The sequence below is a fragment of the Sturnira hondurensis genome, unplaced genomic scaffold (genome assembly GCF_014824575.4).
Source record: "Sturnira hondurensis isolate 20B ecotype Veracruz unplaced genomic scaffold, ASM1482457v3 Scaffold0011391, whole genome shotgun sequence".
Lineage (NCBI taxonomy): Eukaryota > Metazoa > Chordata > Mammalia > Chiroptera > Phyllostomidae > Sturnira > Sturnira hondurensis.
The window spans coordinates 1,628,791-1,644,230 of record NW_028084022.1 but is presented as its reverse complement, the minus strand read 5'-3'; the positions used below and the strand labels follow the sequence as shown (position 1 = coordinate 1,644,230).

General features: G+C 42.0%; 1 protein-coding gene across 2 annotated transcripts in view; it reads left to right on the top strand.

Moving 5' to 3' along the window:
- The window catches only part of AMOT (angiomotin), a 65,905-nt gene that overhangs the window by 14,826 nt on the left and 35,639 nt on the right, over positions 1 to 15,440 (top strand). The window contains exons 4-7 of one of the 2 annotated variants that reach the window (XM_037060167.1): positions 704 to 851; positions 2,761 to 3,694; positions 10,997 to 11,486; positions 15,128 to 15,272. In XM_037060167.1, coding sequence (XP_036916062.1) covers positions 2,823 to 3,694; positions 10,997 to 11,486; positions 15,128 to 15,272 — 1,507 coding nt within the window. In that variant the 5' untranslated portion in view covers positions 704 to 851; positions 2,761 to 2,822. The remainder of the gene's footprint in view (positions 1 to 703; positions 852 to 2,760; positions 3,695 to 10,996; positions 11,487 to 15,127; positions 15,273 to 15,440) is intronic. The other variant, XM_037060168.1, reaches the window with a different exon arrangement.

Genomic DNA, 15,440 nt, shown 5'->3' with positions numbered 1-15,440 from the left:
GCCTTTGCTACTCCAGTAAGAATGAATGGGCCATTGATCAGATTGTAAACTCTGTGAGGGCAGGAACTATACGTTATGTGTGTTTTGTATTCCTCATTGAGTTTAGCATGAAGATGGCATATGTCTGGAATAGCCAGTATGTGATAGGTACTTAATGACTTGGTTTAAAAGAGTTTGAGGTTGCTTCTGCCCATCTGAGGCTGTAGCAGTTGAATTGGGAGTTCCACTCCCAATTTATCTTTAACCAAAAACCTACCTTTTGATGACTGCCTTTCCTTCTAGGATGTGGGGCAGTAATCCTCACTTGTCCTACCACTGGATCATTTAGGTATGGATCATTTAGCAGTTTAAAGGTTGTGCTCTAAAGGTGACAGTGGTTGTGGCTTCTGTCATCACCCATCAACCCAACTCAAATGAAGCAGCAGCTTTTTTCTGGCTGTGAGGCTAGAAAGAGCAATCTTTCTAGTCTCAGACCTGCACATTTCCACCTCCTGGAAACTGGCCAGTCTTCTGAACACACTGCTAGATAGTGAGGTTCTTTTTTGTCCTGGTGGAAATGGAACCTGCCACTCATATAAAAGACAGGCACATGGGAAGACAAGTTATTCCCTTGGAAGGACTGGTTTGTTTAACTGTTGGCCATTGGTGGCAAAATGGAAACGACGTTTTTATTTCTCCTCCCTCCCCTTCCTGAACATTTCAGAGTGACCACTGGTTGGACTTTGGCGGCGCTTAACGTGAACCTGAGTGTTAGGGGAGAGGTAATCTGCTGTTGCGGTTTCTGGAGCTGCTCATAAGCAAGAATTCCCTATCCTGATCAAGGCTTTACGCCTAAAAGAAAGCAGAAATAGGTATGGATCATTGGTGTTTGTGTGTGTGTGTCTGTGTGTGTGTTCAAGCCTGTGTGCATGCAGGGTAGGGTGGCTGTGAAATGGGAGGGGGTGGTGTACTTATTTCAGGGTCTGGGGCAGCTCAATGTCTGGATTTTCCTGCCTTGCAGGAGGGGTTTATAAGTGATTTTTGTGTAACCATACATACTCCCATTTCCATTGTTTGAGCAAGGAAAAGTGGTTTGGTAGTCATCTTTCTGGTTTTTAGACATCAAAAGAGATATATATGTTATACTTGTCAGCCTGTCAGAAAATCCCAATCTGATAGTTTAAATACAGGAGTTTGAATGGGTCACTGGGAGGGAGGAAAAGAGAACTTGAGTGCAGGTTGCTCAGGCCCTTGGTGTACATTTCCCCCAAAATTGGATTAATGAGACTTAGAAGGGGCCTTTGGAAAGTTATCTGTGGGGTCAAACTACTCTGCCCAATAATTGAAAACTAGGTAGCAGTAATCATGCAAGAAGTGTGAAAGGAGAGCAGATGACTTCTCTCCATCTACCATATACATCTTCTGGGTCACTCATCCCTGTAACATTAAAAGAAAGGGGTTCGTGTTTCTGGAGAGACTGGAGGCTATTTAATATAGAAACCAGGGCCTTGGAACCAAAATTCCAGAGTTCTCATCAAGGAGCCTGAAGGTGGGTTAGGTTGACCTTTATTGTGACTTTTTGTGTGACATGTCCATTATCCAACACTACTTAAGATCCTTAGAGTGAAAGTTTCATTGTTGAACAGTAGTGTGAAATTGCAGTACATAACACGAGAGACAAATTGTGTCCAAAGACTTTGTGAGCTTATAATGAGTTTGTGTGTACTATTATACCATACAGAGGGAGAGAGAGACAGAGTGAACTTTACTAATCTTCAGGTGTGGGGACAAAAGACAATAAAGGAGGAATCAATTGTTTGGGTTATCCTGTAAAACCACGCCATGCTTAGAATTTGATTCTTGAGTTGTCTGACTACTGATATGTTTCACTTGATCCACACTGCTTCCTTAAGAAAAAATAGTGGTAGGGAAAGGATATTATAATTATACTTTTTCCAAAAGGATGACCTTCTTATGTTTCAATTTCTAAGTGCTTTCAGAGTCACAGTTCAAATGAAAAAGGGTTTTTCCCTCTAAACTCATCCTACCCAACAACATCATCCCAAAGACAATTCCAGGATGGCTGGAAGAGAAACTTTGTCAATGATTGTCCCAAGTCTTCTCTTACTAAGCCAAGGAGCATCCAAAATGGACAGTACAAAAAAAGAAGATTCCTCTGTGTGTGTGTGTGTGTGTGTGTGTGTGTGTGTTTCAGAGCTTTATGAGATCAGAGAAAATTATTTTCATCAAGCAGGGATCATTTCTATCTGGTGCAAGCCAAGCTCTCTTCACTTTTTATTTATACCAGTTATTATTTGGCATTTTATAACTTTCTTTACATGCTGAACTGCTTTACAGATCCTGTCTATGAGGTAACTTCTCTCTACTGTCCTGCCCCCGCTGCCACAGCCATAAGAGTTGGATTTTTTATTTAAATAGAATGCAGAGAAATAAACCTTGTAAGTAAGGACCTAGGGAGTTTGTTCTCTCTGATTCCTCTACTTGACTGTTCCAGGCTTTCCTGGTCCTCTCAGGAGTCAAGTCAAGATTAAATATTTAACCCATGCTAAAAGTGAAAGAGGAAATAAAGCTGCTTATGCTGCCAAGTTCCTCATCATATCAGTGCTAGAGTCAAGAGTCACAAATAATTAATCTATTCATTTTAGATTCAATTATCTGTATCTACAATGGAATCTTCACCCCAAATACCCATTTTCTTCCCCTTTAGAGGAATGATTTATCCATCAACTGGGTGTTAAGCTTCCTGTTTCCCCTTCCTAGGTCAAGGGCAGCCCAGGTGCCCAATTTCTCTCTCTCTACACAAGGCACCACCAGCAATAGAGATGAGAAATTCTGAAGAACAGCCAAGTGGAGGAACCACAGTGTTGCAGCGCCTGCTACAAGAGCAGCTTCGCTATGGCAATCCTAGTGAGAATCGCAACCTGCTTGCCATACACCAGCAAGCCACAGGGAATGGCCCTCCTTTCTCCAGTGGCAGTGGGAACCCATGTCCTCAGAATGATGTGTTGAGTTCCCAGGATCACCACCAACAGCTTGTGGCACATCCTGCTAGACAAGAACCCCAGGGGCAGGAAATCCAGTCAGAAAACATTATCATGGAGAAGCAGCTTTCCCCTCGGATGCAAAATAATGAAGAACTCCCAACCTATGAAGAAGCCAAAGTCCAGTCCCAGTACTTTCGTGGCCAACAGCATGCCAGTGTTGGAGCTGCTTTTTATGTCACTGGAGTCACCAACCAGAAAATGAGGACTGAGGGACGCCCCTCAGTTCAGCGGCTTCATCCTGGGAAGATGCACCAAGATGAAGGACTCAGAGACCTTAAGCAAGGACATGTCCGCTCTTTGAGTGAACGACTAATGCAGATGTCTCTGGCCACCAGTGGAGTTAAAGCCCATCCACCTGTCACCAGCACTCCCCTTTCCCCTCCACAACCCAATGACATCTACAAGAGTCCCACAAGTTCCAGTGATTTCTACAAGGCTCAAGCACTGACTCCAAGCCAGCATAGCCTGAAGGGCATGGAACACCGAGGCCCCCCACCAGAGTATCCCTTCAAGGGCATGCCACCCCAGTCTGTAGTGTGCAAGCCCCAAGAGCCAGGGCACTTCTATAGTGAGCATCGTTTGAACCAGCCAGGGCGAACAGAGGGGCAACTGCTGAGGTATCAGCATCCCCCTGAGTATGGAGCAACCAGGTAAGAGCGTTCCCTTTCTATAGTTTTCTGACCTCCTCCCCAACCAGCTTCTGCTATGTGTTAGGAATCTTAAGGGAAAGAGTGGGCAGGGGTTTGCGGTGACAGACTCTGCAATGCATGGCTGGACCCTGACTTAATAAATTTACTGCCAACCTGAATTTCTATCCATAATTAGCACTGCATTAACATTCCTTGTACTTTATAGGTTGAGTACAGCCTCAACTGCCTAGTGGATTATTTCAGCAGCTGTTTGCTCTTCCGTCTCTTAGGATATTGAAAGAAGGGTCAGTGTTCCATCTTGCAAGTTATTAAGCCCTTCCTTTAGGAGCAGAAGCAAATCATCCTGGACTTTAATTTGTCTGGAATATCCTGTCACTTCTATTTATTCGCCTCTGCAAAACTCTCATATTTTTTGTGAACACATCTTTCTGCAGAATTACTGTGATTCTTTTAAGCACTAAACAAGCACCCAGATATTACTGTGGGTAAACTATACATGTGTAGGTTCAGAATGTAACTTGTCTTGTACTTCCTTTTAGGTTATGAAGTCTGTATTGCTTCATCTTTCTTTTGTAGAGACTTTGTTAGTTGCGTATTATGTTTTTAGATATCTAATTTAAATTTACATCATATTATATAGAAATTTTGGTCATGTGCTAAAATATAGAAGGCAAAATACACCCCAGGCTTCTGTACCACTTGCTGTTAGTTCAGGAGTACTGTACTGTTCTATATATTTAGTTCTTAAATAGAGAAGTGGGCAAAAGCAGGCTTATACCTGTGAGTGTGTGAAAGATGGAGTGTGTTCTTATATTATTATGTATTAATTATTGTATTATTTATTTGTAGTATAAATGTAAACTTACTTTTGCCTACTCACATATACTTCTGATTTATTTAAGGGCCAACTATATCAACCAGACCTTAGATTTTGTTGTTTTGTTCATTGTTCCTATTGTTACTATTAAGACCATGTCTGTGATCAGTAGTATGCCAGCATATGGGACAGAGGGAAGGTTTCAACCATGGGCAACAAAGATGGAAGTCATGTGGTATTTTTGCCCTGTTACCATGGGTAATGATGGGTGGCCAGGAGATTTGAAGTGCCTGGACCTAGAGTGGTCTTTTCCATAAGGGACTCTAGACTAGGCCTGTTGTCTCTTTAATGTCCTTTTGCCTCCTGTCTTCTTCTCATTCCTTTGAGGAAAAGCCTCTTGGCTTAAAGTTCTTCAGTGGGTGACTCAGGAGACAAGGCAGTCACCGGGGTGGAGTAGAGGTCAGGTAACAGCATACCTCTGCATTTCCTAGTGTTTCATCATTTTCTCCTTCTAGATGCAACTCTTTAGCTAGAGGCAATTCACTTTGGGCTTCACCCCTAACTTTTCCAGTTTAGGGTATTTTTTGCTTAACTCAGGTTCATTTCCCAACCCCTTTTCAACCTTCTCTGTGCAGCTTTCAAAGAGCAGGAGTCTAAGTTCTGATAAGTGGCTTGGAACAGGAAGTGGGGTAATGGACAGGATCATTCCGGTTTAAATGAGAGCAAGAACCCAATTGCCACCTGCCCAATGAAACAGAAGACCCAAGGAGGGGTTGGTCTCTTGGATTGCTTAGCTTAGTGGAAACCCGTCCAAGCCAGCAAAGTGTCAATGAAACTGGGGTTTTTGTTTTGTTCTTCCCATTAGTATGGAAGAGTCTGTGGGACTCCCTACCTACTGTATGTGGATGGGCTGATGTCTGTTGCCTTGTGGGAGGGGAGTGTGTTGGCTGGGGTGTGGAGCAAAAACCAAAGCCCCACTCAGCACATGGCCCCCCTTCCCAGGAAAGCTATTTTCAGAACTCAGTCACCAGTATTGTTCATGATCTGAAATGGCTCCCACAGTGTTTAAAGCTAGATGGAAAAGTCCTTTGATCTGCCTAAATAAATAATAAGGAACCCCCAAAGCAATGTTTTCTTCCCATACTGATTAAGCCACCAGAGAAATTTAGTTGCATCTATTTTACAGGAAGATATTGTATTTTTCTTCCCTCATACATTATCTGTGGCTCTATGTTTCTATCCACAAAAGCAGTAAAGCCCATGCTGATTACTCTCTCTTGAGCAGTATTTTAATACACAGCTTCGATCTAAAAGTTTTTTTTTTCTCTATGGGAGAGGAATAAGGTGCTTGATGTGTTTGATGAATATTCAAATTTAAAAGATACTCTGTGTGAAGTTTGGGTCTACATCAACCAAATTCTGGCAATAAAATGTTTGCAGGTCATGGGACAAGGGAGTGGAACCTATTGACAAATGATTGGCAAGAGGAGGTAGTTGAATTGCATTCCAGCAGTATACACTTTTAAGTGGTGATACATTTGTCCCCTTTATTTCCTTTAACAGTTTGTGAGTGCCTTTCCAAGTAACTGCTGCTAGCACAAAATAATTAGAAGACTAAATTCTTTTTTTCTCCAATTTTTTATTTAATTATTTTTCAAGTACAGTTTTCTGTCTATTACTCCTATCCTATCACTACCCCCATGCTCCCCCCTCCCTCCCATTTCCACCCTTCTCAGTTGTTGTCCATGTATCCTTTATATAGGTTCCTCTAAATCCCTCCCTTATTTCCCCTGAAATTCCCTCCCCTAAATTCTTAGTTCTGTTTTTAATTTTAAAAAATATGTTATTTATTTATTTTTAGAGAGAGGGGAAGGGAGAGAGAAAGAGAGGGAGAGAAACATCAATGTGTGGTTGCCTCTCAAGTGCCCCCTATTGGGGGCATGGTCCACAACCCAGGCATGTGCCCTGAGTGGAGATCAAACTGACAACCCTTTGCTTTGCAGCCCAGCACTCAGTCCACTACACCACACCAGCCAGGGTCTGCATTTTTAGTTCTTAATCCACAAATTATACATATGGATGCAAAGCAAGCTCTTTAAACAAAGTGCTGTTAAAAATTTTTTTTTGTTTGCCTTTCAAGGTACAGTAAAATGTTAGAGATTTGCTGTTAAAATGAACAAAATGTTATAAACAACATTTTTATTATTTCATCTTCCATATGCCCTCCTCCCCACTTAAAAAAAAATAAATATCCTGAATGCTTAGATCTTCAGATAGGAAACAAGGCCAAGCCATGTGAAGAATTAAACATTTTCTAAATTTTTGTCTTTTTAATTGCTGAGCTTATTTTGCATTTGGGGTTTATACATTTATCAACTGCCTTTAAAAATTAAGTATTTTCTGTTTGTAAAGCAGCCACCTCCTTTCAGATGTTGAAATCATGCCCAGGTCTGACATTTCTTAAAATCCTTGTTTGGTGGAATCTAAGGATGACCTAACTCTGCAGTTCAGAGCATAGCTGGTAGTTCAAGAGAAACAATAAAAAATTTGCGGCCCTCTCCAGGATTCACATATTTACCATCACAGAGCCTGCAAAAGGCCCCATTTCTGTAGGGAAAATAAATTGCGTTTCAGGCTGTTGGTGGCACCTGCTCTGGTGAGAGCGTGGGTGCTTATATACATGTGGGCCAGGAGTATGTAGTGTGTGTGTGGGGGGTGGGTGATTGCATGGTTGGGGATGTGGAGGCCTCCAGTCAATAAGGTAGCAGGGCGGAAGGCGCTATGTCAACTCAGTGGACTTACCTTTGCTATCCCCCCTTGTGTCTCTGTAAGCTGTCTGTGTCTGGGAGGGAGTTCTCCCTGCTCGGGGTGGTGGTGCTGATTTTGGCCATTGGCCTCAGTCCTGCATGTATGCCCTTTTTCCTTTTCTGCAGAGCACTAGGAATCCACATTGTCTTAGGAAGGGGCAAGATGAAGGGAGAGAAGGGACAGGGAGGCAGGTCAGGGCTTCCATGGGATCATATGATTCTACTGTCTGCTGGAGGCTTGTTCCTGGTTAGTATGCCAGTGGGAAGGAATTCATGCTGTGCTGGGGAGTGTACTGCTAACCCAGCTAGCACCTTTATTATTACTGTTACTCTTATTACTTAATCTTGAGTGTATTTTTACTTCCTCTGGCACCCCCCAGCTCTCTCCCACCCCTGCCATTTTTTCAGTCCTTTCCTCTTAAGTGGGAACTTCAGGAAAGTTAATGTGGTCCTGCTTTTTTTGTGTGGTGGGTGGTTGCAGGAGCCCAGATGGAGTTCATTGGCTAGAGGGTTTTCTCTCCCTTTGCAACTGCCCAAGCCTTGCTTCATGTTTGCAAACCTGCCAGGGATGGACTCTCTTGGTTTTCCCAACAGCATGGTGCACTGAAATCTGCTTCCTTTTCCAGCCTGTGGAACTGAGGGGTAGCTGCCTTGTTTCAACTTATCTCTTAGGCAGTGCCTAGAGTCATGGCCAGAGCCACTGCAGTCCTGGGCTTATTTGACCCTGAATGCCCCTTTCCATAGATTTTGTGGTCATCTCCAGGAGGCTGTGAACTGTTCAGTGCATGGAGGGTCCATTCAGCATCCAGGCAGGAGGGAGACCAGTGGCCCATTTGTTTGAAGGAGAGGCCTCAGTTGCTGATGGGGCCCAGAGGAGCTGGAGAGGACGGGGAGGAAGCCCAGTTCAGAACTGGGCATTCAATCTTTAAAAGAGAATATCTCCCAGGCCTTGGGTTTTCAAATTCTGACAATGAAGATGAAGGTTAATATGGTCATTTTTCCCCTTAAATTTTGAAATTTTGAGAACTAGATTGGAGACCATGAAATGTAAGCCAGTGTTTTCTGCCCAACATATTCAAAAAGCTCAACAAATCTTAGGACATTATATTTATCTCTAGGGAGAATCTCCATCCAGAAAAAGTCCAGCCATTTTAACATAAGGAGAAGAATTTCTGTGACACAATGTAACCCATCAGCCAAGAAGAGTAGACTGGCGTGGACATGTGTGAACAATGACAACTTCATTGTACTAGTCAGTGGAGGTGGTAGACACTATTAAATGAGCATGTGTATTGTATGACTGTTGCATTCAAAATGACTGAGTGAGTAGGGCAACAAATCAGCATCAAGTTTTGTGTTAAGCTTTAATATTCCCCTGCAGAAACTATTCAGATGATTCAGAAGGCCCCGGCTATGGGCAATTGGTGATTGGTAGCTTTATCACAACAATGCGCCTGCTGAAGCATTACGTCTTGTGGAAAGTTCTTGATGGTGAAACATTGAATCCCCCAGGTGAACTCAGCCCCCCTATAGCCCAGACTTGGCACCCTGTGACTTCTGGCTTTTCCTAAAACTAAAATCACCATTGAAAGTGATTCATATTATATATAATATTATATAATTATTATATAATTATAATAATTATTATATATAATGTTAGCTTTTCCTTGAAGAGGAAGAACAGTGCATAGTCAATTTTACCTTTAAGGAAACTAAGGATCCACAGTATGGAAAATGGAGAAAGACTCTTCCCCAAATAGTTTGCAAACAGCTTCCAGGCTTTTGATTGAATGAATGCTTTGAGTGCTTGGAAAAGGGTTATATAAAGGTAGTAACTTTCCAGTTGTAATCATGAGAACCATGTAACTTTTTCTATCCACAAATAGTTCTCATGCCCTCTTCAAAACTCAGTAATTGTTTATAGTGACATGTATGAAATTTAAAAAATGTGGGTAAACCAGAGGCATTGATGGGGCTAAGAGACAGAATCTAGGACTTGAGCAGGTTTGAAGTCTCTGTTGAACATCCAGGTAATTGAGTATTCATGAGCAAGTGTTTGGAATGATTTTGTAGCTATAAAAATTCCTAATAGTGAGAATCTTTTGCAGGGAATATATAAATGAGCAATAATGATAATTGGAATATGTATGGGAGAGGTGTGCTTTAGCATCTGGAATATCAGTTAAAAGTTAATTGCTCCTTGTGACTTGTCCTGGTTTCACCATGAATTTTGCAATTTAGTGTAAAGATAAATGGATATCCCACAAGTAAAATCACTAACAGGGTCAACCAATCTCACTGAGTAGATAAGAGACTCTTTGTAATTCCTGTTCAGGTCCAAAATGAGAAGAGTCCAGTATTTTTGTAATTCATTTGCAACCTCAGGAATGAAATAGGCTCTTGCAAATAAAATAACTTGAGCGATGTTACACAGCTAGTTAGCAGTAGAAAGGATCTCTAAACTTTGTTGGGATCCAAATTCCATGCCTGTAGCCATCTGTGTTCCCTGGATGGATATATGTCAACTAGAGTGCAAACATCCACAGGATGTGGGAGTATATGAGGTTCGCTGGGCATGCTGGGGGTGGGGTGTATAAGCTTTTTGTCCTTTGTGTATATTGACAGATATTCTTCCTGGTAGTGGTGATGGTGGAATTGATCCATTCACATACTCTGATTGTTTCTCTTAATGGCTAGTAGTCTGGTGTTAGGTATAAAAATGGAGGAGCTACATTAAACAATGTGCCAAAGTTCTCTTTCTAGAACTTTCTATTAGCAATAAGCTGGCAATCTGAACATCAATGTATGGAAATCAATATATTATGGCAGTGGATGGACACTGGAAATGGGAATTGGGAAACAAGGGTTCTATTCTGGCACACCACTAATTCACTGTAATATTTGACAGATTGTTTCCCTTTTCTGGACCTCTGTTTCTCCCACTGTCCAATGACAGAGTTAGCCTAAATCATTTCATTGAGGCCTTTCCAGTTCTTATATTTTGTTATTCAGTACATCAAAAATTGTATAATAATGTTGCATATAATCCCCTCAAAGCCATGGTATCATTACTACTAGTAGACATCAGCCAACTATTAATAACTAATCAATAACAATTATTTGGTATCTCTAATAAGGATCTACATATCCTCAAGTAATTTTTTGTGGAAATGTTTATTATCAAAGAGACTTGCAGATAGCAAGAAAGTGGGGTGGTTTTGACTACTTTTTGCTATTTCCTTCTGGACAAGTGGAACACATTTTCTAAATTTGACTCTTTACGTGTACCAGAGCACATGTAGAATGTCAGAAAAGGTTTACTTTAAAATGAGGTAAAAAAATTACCTTGTAGAAGACTCATTTAAAATCCTTCAACTTGAGCACTGAGTGCATAGGCATACATCACTTTGATTTTCACAAAGCAACCTTTGAAGATCATCTGGTTCAGTCCTCCATGAGATGACATCTTTGTCTGTCAGGCAGTCACAGAAGGTCAGGCTTGGAAAGGATTATAGAGGTTTTGGCAGAGACCCCATAGTCCTAATCTAACACTGCCCGCTGTTCATATTGTAGGTGTCCTGGGAGCACTGGAAGCCTCTTCATTTCACTTTCTTGTGCCTTTCTCCTCCAGTACCTTCAGAGATAGCTTAACCTTAGTATGCCCTCCATGTTTTCCAGGCCAATACAGGACATCTCATTGCCGCTGTCAGCCAGGAACTCTCAGCCTCACAGCCCTACTTCTTCTCTCACATCTGGGGGTTCCTTGCCCTTGCTGCAGTCTCCACCGTCCACTAGATTATCTCCTGCCCAACATCCATCGGCCCCAAACCAAGGAGACCACTCAGCTCATCTACCTAAGGCACAGCAACATTTCCTTCCTAATCAGGCTCACCAGGGTGATCATTACCGTCTCACCCAGCCAGGCCTGAGTCAGCAGCAGCAGCAACAGCAGCAACACCACCACCACCATCACCAGCAGCAGCCAGCAGAAGCCTATTCAGCTATGCCTAGGGCTCAGCAGTCTTCTGCTTCTTATCAGCCAATGCCAGCAGACCCTTTTGCCATTGTTTCCAGAGCCCAGCAGATGGTTGAGATCCTCTCAGATGAGAACAGGAACTTGCGTCAGGAGTTGGAAGGATGCTATGAGAAGGTGGCAAGACTGCAGAAGGTGAGCCCCTCCCCATGTTGGGGTGTTAGAGTCTCCTTTAAATCTTACATGTTAAATATCAATGTAAAAGTCTCTATTTGTGGGTGCCTGCAGACTTATGGGCAGATTTTCAGGGTTTTTATATCTGAAGATTGGATATGGATCAGATTTTGGAATATGCCTTTGCCCATCTTTCTGGGAGAAGTAACATTTTACATTTATGTGGAGGAAAAAAACATATTTGTACAGTTTTCCCAGACACCATAGCCTTGAGTAAACTTAATTGATTGTTTTAGAATTCTAGTAGGTAAAGAAACATCTTCATAAGGTCAAGAACACTGGTGATATCTGTGTAGATAAAGGACCTGCCAGCATAAAGACTTTTGTCTTGATTGTATTTTCCCAAACACTGAATTTGAATTGTAAATATAAAACCATAGTTCCTAGAAATATCTCACCACTGAAGTTAGATCCTTCCCTGCTTCTTTCTGCAAAGGGCTTAGAGCACTTTTCCTAGTGGGAGTTCCCATGGTAACTGTTTTTCAACACTCCCTTCTTTATCCTCCTTTTTGCTTTGGTCCTTGCTTTCAGTTTAAATTCAACATCTGCTCTCTTTCTCTGGTGTGTGTGGGGTGAGGAGGAGTTTAGCACCGCAGCTGGGTGACAGGTGACAGCCCTGGGCTGAGGAAGTAGAAAAAGGAGTGAATGTCCCCAGTTCACATTTTTTCCTGGGCCCCTCCTGTCTCTTGCAGCTGGGTTTTTAGCTCTTGAGTGCCCTAAGCTAGGAACCTTAGCTCTTGGCTTCCAGGGGCTGTTAGTGAATAGAGTTATGCCTTTGGCAGCCTCTTTGCAGCTTTTGTCATTGTAGAGCCCATGTGGTTTGATCTCAGACAAAGACAATGTGAACTGTTCAGGGAGGAGAGAGCAGGGGAGGGAGGGAAGGTTGCCTGGTATTGTTCAGCAACTCTGTCCTTAGGAGATACCCACAAGTGGAAATTTCAGGGGTCTGAATGAAGCCAAAAATTTGTAAACACCAAGTTTGGGTCCTAAAGGGGAGAGGAGGACTTACCATAAGCTAAGTATATTTATGTAGTAAAAACACTTACCTCCAATGTTCCCAAATCAGGATGGGGGTTGTTGGGGTTAAATGAGAACTGTTTGTCAATGGCTTTTCTCTCAATTTAAAATTTTCTCCCTTGACTCATTTAACTATACTACCCATCACCCCTATCATACTGGTTCACTAAATGGATCATATTCACACATTAGTGGTACACTGGTGCAGTTTGGCTGATTAGGTTTAACAGTTGATACCCTTCCCCAAACTATTTAGGGTGACCCCAGCCACATCTTTGATGCAATAACAGAAGGATGGACCCAGATTGTCTATAGGTCCTCTTCATCAAAGGATCTCAGGTGAATTTTTTGAGGGAGAGAAAGGGTGACAGGTAGAGGAGCAGAATAGGATTTATGTTGTTTCTTTCCAAGTATGGGGAAAGATGCCTCAACCGAGTATGATTAGAACAGCTTCTGTGTTGGGGTAAGTGAAGGCCAACCCAGTACTGCAGTAGATGAGAGGCACAGGTGAGGTAGAAGAGGTAAGTAAAGTAGGAATAATGAGGTAGATACTAGATGGAGCTAGAACAAATAAAGAGGCCCAAAGTTTATGAGGGATGTAAATAAGTAGACAGAGTAAATCTGAAAATTCACCGCCACCCTCCCTCTCCCCTGCTCTGACCATCATGCCAAGCAAACTAGTGGATAGTCCCTTCTGTGAATTCTTCTACTGGAAGATTCTGTTGACATGGGTAGAACTTGCCCTTTTGGAGGGTACAGTATTTACACAGGTGGGCAGGGAAAGGATTGGTACAAGATCTTGAAATAGTACTCTGAACAATGTGAGTAGAGGGACTGCCTTCCAGGTGTGGCATTCTGTGGGGAACTGGAGAAAGCCTTGTATTCTAAAGGCTGCCCAGAGTAGACCAACACCAAGCTGCTCTTTCAAATGGAAATGTTTATTTTCTCTACTCAGCACTTGAATTTCACGCAGAAGCTTTATCAGGCTCAAGCCTTGCAGATCATGTCGCTAAATGCCATTCACCAGTTTTCTCCTTCTGTGATGCTATCTTGATGCCATCTGCAAGGAGAAAAACACTCTCAAGTCTGCTCTTTTCTGTGGTGTAAACCCCATTTGTTTGCAGGTAGTCCTGCATCAGGCATAATTTTGGAGCAGGGGCAGCTGGAATCTGAGTTGTTTGGCAAACTACCTTTCCTCAGGTCTCCCACTGGGGGCCTGATATTTCTCCCCATAAAGTACCCTGAGCTTTGTTAAGGAGGATAGTGGAAAACTAAGAGGGAATGTATAATGTTTGCAAGAATCTAATTTAATCTGAAAATTGTTTAATAGACCATGGGGTTTATTTGTCTTATACAAAGTATATGCAAATATCTCTATAGTTATTATATGTGCAATGTAACTATACTGGTTCCAGAAAGACTTTGGCATCTAATTTCTTATTTTCTTCTTGTTTTGGGCTGATTCAGGGCAAAATCTTTTCTTTCCCTTTGATTTTTTTCCATTTACAAGATTTTCAGGAGCATCATAGAATACAACTCTGTGCATTTCTGTTAAAAAATCTGTGCTGGTTTCCCCACTATGGAGTAAAGTCCAAATGCCTGCCATTAAAGCCCTTTCATGATCTGACTCCAGTCTATCTGTGCAGCCAGATCTCATCAGCTTCCTCCTGTGCACTCTACAGTGCCCAGCCAAATAGGAGTACAGGTCATCCTGGGAATGCATTTGCAAATTCAGAATAAAATACTCTTCCCCTCACCTCTGCTCACTGAAACTTGATGCAGCTTTTAGGATCTGATTCGAAATGCCACCTCCTCCCTGAAATTGTCCTCCTCTCCCTTCACCCCCCAACCAGGAATAACCTCTTTCTCTCCTGCACTTTATAGGACTATGCCTACATTTCTTAATTATGTCTCTTTCCCTGTATTCTTATACTTGATTAGCTCAAAAGCTCCTTGAGGGCAACGATAATGTTCTTACTCATGTTTACACACCCACAGCATCTCAAAGATTTTTTCTAAATATTTGGTCCTTGGTAAATATTTTTTTAAATTGAACTGAGCTTAGCTTGAGTCTGAAGCTTAGAATTTCTATGGTTTGCTTCTGCCACTAACTTCATATTGGGAAAGGCAATGTAACTCTTCTCTCTGTTAAAATAGGGAGAGGTATTCTTGTGAAGACACCTATCAGGGTAAATTGAAATAAATCTGAAAGCCCTTTAAGTGCTCTAGGATAACATTAATTACATACTATATACATTATTAATTCTCAAAATTAAACAATTCTTACTCAGATATGAAAATCATTTATAACTATACTTATCAAATTTATTCTCTCCTGCCAGCTTCTCTGAAGGCAGAAATTGTATTTGTTTTTAACCTGAGTAACTGTCCTGACCCAGTGAGATAATTACTGAGCTTAAGGTTGAATTTTGAAATCCTTCTGGGAAACTTTTCCTATCAGTGTTTTGCCTCCTGGCCATCTAAAAAGCCCTGGGTGAAGCTGTCATTAAGAATTTGCATGTGTTTTCAGACCTTTTTTTTCCCCATTGCTCCAATCATTCACACTATCTTGTCTTTTTTTTCAGGTGGAGACAGAAATCCAGCGTGTCTCAGAGGCATATGAGAATCTTGTAAAGTCATCCTCCAAAAGAGAGGCTCTGGAGAAAGCCATGAGAAACAAGCTTGAGGGGGAAATTCGGAGAATGCATGACTTCAACAGGGACCTGAGAGGTGAGGGCATCACTTCTGAAGCATAAGTCAAGATGGTGAAGGGAATCATAGAGGAAAAGGGGATGGACTCACATGAACAAGTATAAAGGCCACATGGACAATAACTAAGGGTTGGGGGTAGAAATGGGAGGGAGGTGGGGAGCATGGAGCAGGGAGTGGGTAGGGTTG